This window comes from Elaeis guineensis, chromosome 16 (genome assembly GCF_000442705.2).
Source record: "Elaeis guineensis isolate ETL-2024a chromosome 16, EG11, whole genome shotgun sequence".
Classification (NCBI taxonomy): Eukaryota; Viridiplantae; Streptophyta; class Magnoliopsida; order Arecales; family Arecaceae; genus Elaeis; species Elaeis guineensis.
Genome location: NC_026008.2, coordinates 37,794,218 through 37,801,346, shown reverse-complemented (window position 1 = coordinate 37,801,346; position 7,129 = coordinate 37,794,218). Strand labels below are relative to the sequence as shown.

Sequence of the window (7,129 nt, the reverse complement as noted above, 5' to 3'; positions counted from 1 at the left end):
AAGCTTTATGCTTACGATTGCTACAGTTTGAGCCCGATGTCCAGTTTTTTGATCATTTACGACTCAAAATAGTGTGTTTGGATGATCGTTATCGATATTTTCACATTGGAGATGATGCACCAAAGGAGATGGTGCAGCAGTATGTCAGGGGTCAGGTGCTGCAGTTGCTTGGTGGTGTTCTATTACCTGATACTTCATCGAACAAGATGAAGTTGATATTTTTGTCATTATTGGAGGATTTAGAGTTCGTTCGTAGGCTCAGTTGGGGCAGTACAGTACTAGCTTGCCTGTACAAGGCTATGTGTCTGGGTTCTTATACTGACCAGAGCGAGATTGGTAGTTATCTTATATTACTACAAGTATGTGAATTAAAATTTTATATTTTTAATATTTTTAAAAATTTAATATTGTAGCTCTGATTTGATATATCAGGTATGATTTTTTTTAAATTTATAGATTTAGACATGAGAGAGGATGCCAACTATTAGTCTATTACGGTGGCAGTTGCTTGAGATGCCACCAGAGCAGCATGACCCTGATATTTCATTCAAACTAGATGGACCATTGGGATATAGATATAGAAATATTGCTTCATTTACTTAAAATTTAATACTGTTTTAAATTCAAAAAATTTATTTAACATGAGTAGACTGTCAAGCAGATGAAATGTTGCATTCAACGTTCATCATGTATCGACGAGAGTGGTATGGATTTATAGGTGCCAGCTAGATATATTAGTTGATATATATAGATGGATAAATTTTATTTATTTATAAATATCATTTTACAGTATTCATAATCTATTAAAATTTTAGCTTACTAATTTTTTTTATTTTAACTCTGTCAGTTTTTGTGGGAGCCATATACACATGAGATATTTGTTATATTACCGTAGATATGTACAATTGGACATGATATATGGACTGCTAGGGTACCACTTATTTATTTTGATGTGGTAGAGTGGTATCTTTTCGATCGTATCCTGCGGCAGTTTGGTTAGATTCAGGATATCCCAGAGCAGTTTGATATCAACCAGGGACTTCATCATATTGATCGATGAGGGAGAGCTCGTATTGACTGACGTATCAGATATGCAGAGTACATCAATATTTGAGATGCACGTCGAGATCACATTGTTTATGGTGATCCCATTTTGAGAGGCCATTCATATACCGAAGACTACATGACTTAAGTTTTTAGCATTATAGTGCGAGTCATTGGACAGCCTCGATATGCAGTTTCAGGATACGAGGACGAGAGTTCTGCTATGCATCTTTTGGTAAGATCACGAAAATTATATTTTATATCAATATCTTTACTTTTAATAATTAAGATTGAAAAATAGTTTATGTTGTTTGTGTTATATTTTTATTTTATATTTTACAGTATATTGTTAATTTTATTTTTATTATGTAAACTGATTCTATGTCGGGTCTTGTGTTGGACGTTCGTCGTGCTTTATCTACGACTGATGAGGACGAACGGATTCGGATACTGCGTGAGATAGAGAGAACAAGTTCAGAAATATTGATGGTGATTGGTGTTGACCCATATAGCTGTCCGTCTTAGTATGAAGCAGTCGATACATCAGATATGAGATATACGCTGTCACCATATGTTCTATATATGCCATCACCGCATATTCCGCAGATGTCATCACTACATGCTACACAGATGCCACCACCTTTAGATCCACAGATGGCAATGCCTTCTTCCTACATTACCCAGATGACATCATCGGGTACCAATTGGCCACATGAGTATGACAATTTTTTCAGGCCCATCCGTGTATCCAGATGAGAGGGTTGAGGGGGTCGCTCAGTCCGTAGATGATCCGACAACATCAGTTATTCCTGAGCAGCATGACCAGCGGACCTCCACTGATATAGGAGATGAGCCATCACAGTAGATACAGGAGCAGAAGCAGCCATTGAGGACCTTTCTGAGAAGGTCCAAGCGACCACGGGTACCACGACGTCCTTATGGGACTTAGTATTTTTTAGATTTGTATTTAGTATTTTTAAAACTTTTATTGTACTATTTTTTATACACTTGATATTTTTATTCTATTTTATATTATTAATTATTGATTCTATTTTATATTATTTAATTTTAAGTGATCGAATATTATGCTTTGTGGACATGGATATACATAGTCTCATATGTCTTAGAACATTAGGGGAGAAAAAGTTATGCTAAAAGGGCGATAGAAATTATAACGTAAATAATAATAATATGTCGGATAATTTAATTACATTTTTTGAAATATCTAAAAATAAACTAAATCAAACAAGCCGATGGAGAACCAACAAAGTTCAAGCCGATTTTTTGATAAATGAGATGAATCGGACCGCACTGGCATATCTCGATCTGGTACGGGCACAAACAGCTACGTACGGTGCGATATGGACTGGCATAGATCGGTAAGGCTTCGGTATATTATGGTGCTTTTACCAATCACTCGGTGCGATGCGGTTTGGACTGCTATAAATCGGTACGGAAATGATACGAATTGGTTTTCTTTTTTTTTTTTTTTAATTTATTTAAATTAAAATTAAAATTAAAATTTTATTTTTTTCTTTTTTAAATTAAAATTTATTTTAACTAAATTTAAAATTTTTATTTTTTAAAAAAATTAAAATTAAAATTTTTATTTTTATTTTTTTATTTTTAAAATTTAAAATTTATATTTTTATATTTTTTTATATTTAAGCTCATTTTTGAAAACATCATTTCAAGTGATCGGATATTATACTTTACGGACATGGATACACATAGTCTCATGTATCTCATGTATCTCAGAATTAAAATTTTTATTTATTTTAAAATTTAAAATTTTAATTTTAATTTTTTTCTTTTTTTTATGATATTTTTTATTTTTTTTGAGATATTTTTTCTCTTTTTTGAGATATTTTATTAAAAAAATTAATTTGAAATGGAGAAAGTAATTTGAAATGATGATTTTTTGAAATTTAATTTAAATTTTTTATAATTTAAAATTATAATTTTTATTTTTTTCCATTTTTTACCTTTTTTTTCTATTTTTATGATGTTTTTTAGGTTTTTTTTTCTTTTTTTGAGATATTTTTTAAAAAAATTAATTTGAAATGGGAAAAAGTAATTTTAAATGGTATTTTTTATTTGAATTAAAATTAAAATTTTTATTTTTTTAATTTAAAATTATAAATTTTATTTTTTTCAATTTTTTTATTTTTTTATGGTGTTTTTTATTTTTTATTTTTTTGGAGGTTTTTTTTTTTGGGATATTTTTTTAAAAAAATTAATTTGAAATGGGAATACTAATTTGAAATGGTGATTTTTATTTGAATTAAAATTAATTTTTTTTTAATTTAAAATTATATTTTTTATTATTTATTTATTTATTTCAAATTTTTCCCTTTTTTATGGTGTTTTTTATTTTTTTTATTTTTTTGAGGTATTTTTTTTCTTTTTTTGGGATATTTTTTTAAAAAAATTAATTTGAAATAGGGATTGTAATTGGAAATGATGATTTTTATTTGAATTAAAATTAAAATTTTTATTTTTTAAAATTTAAAATTATAATTTTTATTTTTTTTCATTCTTTTTTATGGTATTTTTTATTTTTTAAAATTTTTTTTGAGATATTTTTTTAAAAAAATAATTTGAAATGGAGATTTTAATTTGAAATGATGATTTTTATTTGAATCAAAATCAAAATTTTTATTTTTTAGAAATTTAAAATTATAATTTTTATAATTTTTATTTTTTTTTCATTTTTTTAAAAAATAAATAATTAAAATTATCATTTAAAATAACGTTTTCGAAAACACTATTTGAAATGGCATTTTCAAAAATATCATTTTAAATGATGACTTTATTTTTTTATTTTTTGATCATCCACGTGGAGTAGCGAGAGTAGTTAGATGGACGCCATTTCAAATAACGTTTTATAGATTTATATTATTTTTATAAATAAATTAAAAAAATATATTATTTTGATAAATAATTTTTTTTTTAAAATCACTTAGGTAATGAACTCCGAATCCGACTCAATCTTCGTGGGTATCTTCCGTCCATGGAGGAGAACTAGACAACAATAATTTTTTTATAAAAATCCTCACTGACCCGGACCCTGTAAATCAATAAATTTGTATAAATACATAAATAAAAACTATGGGGACAACCGCACAAGAAGGCAATCTATGAGACAGAAAAGTTCCTTCCAGAAGTCAGTTGGCATATAAAAACTGTACAGAAGAGCAATAAAAAATTCATTAATAATAAATAAACCCACCGGTGGAACACGTGAAGTGGGGCTTCATGGCTCCATGCAGAGCAAAAGGCCTCACCGACACCCGTCCGCATTGATATCTTTTTAACGTATAATTTTCTATACGGACTCCCGCATAGTATTGCAGTACGGATTACGTCCGCATGTCCATGTCCGCATATATAAATAGAAATTCTATGCGGACCAAAAAAAAAAACCATATATAACATTTACGTGGGCATCCGTATAGAACGGTAATATATACTCTAGAAAAAATTTTCGATAGAATCACGACCGCTAACCAAAAATGCAATAACAATGAATAAACCCAGATGAAGAAGAAGACGCCAAAAGTCGTGCGGGCGTGCAGAACAAAAATCCCGGTTGACCCGCTCTCATGTATCCCTATTTGTTAAAATAAATAATTTACTATACGGAGTTCTTCATGATGTTTCTATGCAGATTTTCCTCCGCATAGATAATTATATGCGGACGACCGCAATCGTTTCAAATTTGTTGTTAATATGCGAATGTGCGCATAAAGGTTCTATAAGGAAGGAAAAAATCCGCAGATAAAAGCTCCCGTACAGGAGGAGATATGTGTAGTAAAAAGATTAATAGATAGGATCACAACCGTTAATCAAAAATCATTAATAATAATAAATAAACCAATTGAACAGCGAAACACGTGTAACTATCAGAACGGGTAATTTGCATCGTGAAATTAATCGACGAAACCCTACTCTTTTATCAAGCGCTCCCCCTTCTCTCAGATCCGGAAACCTCCTCCTTCCCCATTCCCATATCCCCACGGCGAAACGGAAATGGCTCCGAGGTGCCGAGCCCCGCTTCCTTCCTCCTCCTCCTCCTCCTCCTCCTCCTCCGTCGTCACCGAAGAGCGCGACGAAGAAGAGGTCTGGAAGCCGTCGATGGCGAAGAAGTCTCTGGAGAAGAAGAAGAAGACCAGGGCGAAGAAAGGAGCACCGGTGACGGTGGCGGCGCTGCACGCGGCGGTGGAGGCGGCGGCGGCGACACGGATCCCGTGGACGAAGGTGGAGGCGGTGCAGATGCTGAAGGCGGCGGAGGTGCTCGTCTCCGAGAAGGAATCGGAGATGACGAAGGTCATGCGGTCCTTCGATCAGGACATCACTACGCTGAGAGAGATCTTAGCCCTCCTCCGCGACGGGATGCGCCAATCGTTCAACTGGTGATGGTCGGCTTCTTCCCCTCTTACGTTCAGGGTTTATCTCGGCTAAACATCGTAATCTATGTATAAATTATGTATGGATGGATGCATCTTGCAATGGAATGATAGGACATGGTTTTTACTCGATGAGTTCTTTCTGTGGCTACGTTGATAGCAAACTTAGCTTGAAAGATTATCTAATGAGCTATTTCTAGGTCAAGATTGCTATGCTAAATCTACCTACGTAGGCACTCAATCTATAATGTGGATTTCTTGAGCAAACTTTTTAGAATCTAGAGTTCATCTAAGCCAACGATCTTGAGCAAACGATTTGTAAGTTCTTTATTTGGATCAAGTTCTTGTGGTTTAAAAGAATTTTGGTGTTGGGTGTTTTGGAAAGGATGCTGTTTGCTCTAATTTGAAGAGCTTGTCAGATGACAATTTACATTTTTTTTTGGTGGTCTCCTCTAATTCCAAGGCTGGGATGAGTGGATTTATATTCTGACTGATGCTTTGCTATTGCATATTTGTTGAATTGTTTCAGTCGTTTCAAATAGAGGGATTTGTTAGGAAATGGTGGAAGGATGTGTTTCTTCATATTGGATTATGTTTGCTCTTTGTTTCTTTCTGAAACAGAGCACCATCTGGAGTATTGGATTTTTGTTTAATGACACAAGATTCTTCATATGTAGCTGCTGCAGGCATTCAGATGGGGAGCTTTGTGGTATCATTCAGAAGTCACAAGATCAAGTACATTGTGAGGACTATTGATCAAACTTCACTAATTATCCTTCAACAAAATTTCTTTGCTTTTATGTTTATTATCTAAGTAATTTGTATATAGTTTGGCAGTTGCCAAAGAAAATGTTCTGATAGCCATTAGGGTTGAGGTATAGCAGAAAGATTTCAACCTCACTCGGTGCTGAAGTCATCCCACAAGCCCCTTGCAACAATAAGTCAAGCATCTATTAGCCGATAACAATTAATTGGATCTCAAAATTTCCTTGCATTATCATTGTGATCTAAGAATGGTTTGACAAGCATAGTTGGAATACAGATCCTGCAAAGAGAATTAAGCACTGAGTGTAGCTCTTTTAATGGCTGCATGGAATTAATTTGGATTATACTGTACTTTCGAGGAGTTCATGTTCAGCTATTTGCCATATATATTGTATGTTACAAGGTGAATTGAAGAACTAGGTTATTGAATTTGTAAGTCTAACGTTATTAAAAATTTAATGACTCTTAAATAAATTTGCATTATTCAGCACTTTCAAAGAGCTTTTATTTAGCTGTTTGTGATATGACCATTGATGTGGTATGGTACAAGGTGAGATGAATTACTAGACCGCGGGATCTGCAAGCTAACCGTAGCAACCTCCCGGGCAAAATGTGAGTGAAAGTTGCACAGCATTAGCCATGTAAATACAAGACAAACAGCCCCAAACTTTGGTGTGCCCTCTGGTGGTTAATGTGATCAAACGGCTCTAAAAGTTCATTTGGATATATGGTCGAGCACTAATTGCCACTGGATCTCGACACAGCTGATAAAAGCCATCCATGGCTTTAAAATCCCCACCATGAAGCATGCAGCATCTTCTCCCAAGGCCCCAAACAGTATACTAAAAGCTCGTCTTCACTTCTTCTTAGGCTCTATCCGAGTAATATTTTGTAACCTAAAAGGATTCACG

General features: G+C 33.2%; 1 protein-coding gene across 3 annotated transcripts; it reads left to right on the top strand.

The window, feature by feature from the left end:
- The first annotated feature begins 4,995 nt into the window (after positions 1-4,995).
- Positions 4,996-6,646, top strand: LOC114912653 (uncharacterized). 3 transcript variants are annotated; one of them, XM_073250280.1, is made up of 3 exons: positions 4,996-5,459; positions 6,140-6,195; positions 6,283-6,646. In XM_073250280.1, exons 1-3 carry the CDS (start codon positions 5,077-5,079, stop codon positions 6,309-6,311), a joined length of 468 nt encoding a protein of 155 aa, XP_073106381.1. In that variant the 5' UTR covers positions 4,996-5,076; the 3' UTR covers positions 6,312-6,646. The 3 variants fall into 3 exon arrangements, with proteins under 3 accessions (XP_073106381.1, XP_073106380.1, XP_073106382.1); XM_073250279.1 differs by having other exon boundaries at positions 6,131-6,195; XM_073250281.1 differs by having other exon boundaries at positions 4,998-5,459; positions 6,075-6,646.
- The last annotated feature ends 483 nt before the right edge of the window (positions 6,647-7,129 follow it).

What these genes read in the sequence shown, in the direction of transcription:
- LOC114912653 (XM_073250279.1), top strand. Translation starts at nt 5,077, where the DNA reads ATGGCTCCGAGGTGCCGAGCCCCGCTTCCTTCCTCCTCCTCCTCCTCC. An exon ending in ATGCGCCAATCGTTCAACTG is followed by an intron (nt 5,460 to 6,130) that starts GTGATGGTCGGC and finishes CTTCATATGTAG; the next exon opens with CTGCTGCAGGCATTCAGATG. An exon ending in GTCACAAGATCAAGTACATT is followed by an intron (nt 6,196 to 6,282) that starts GTGAGGACTATT and finishes ATTTGTATATAG; the next exon opens with TTTGGCAGTTGCCAAAGAAA.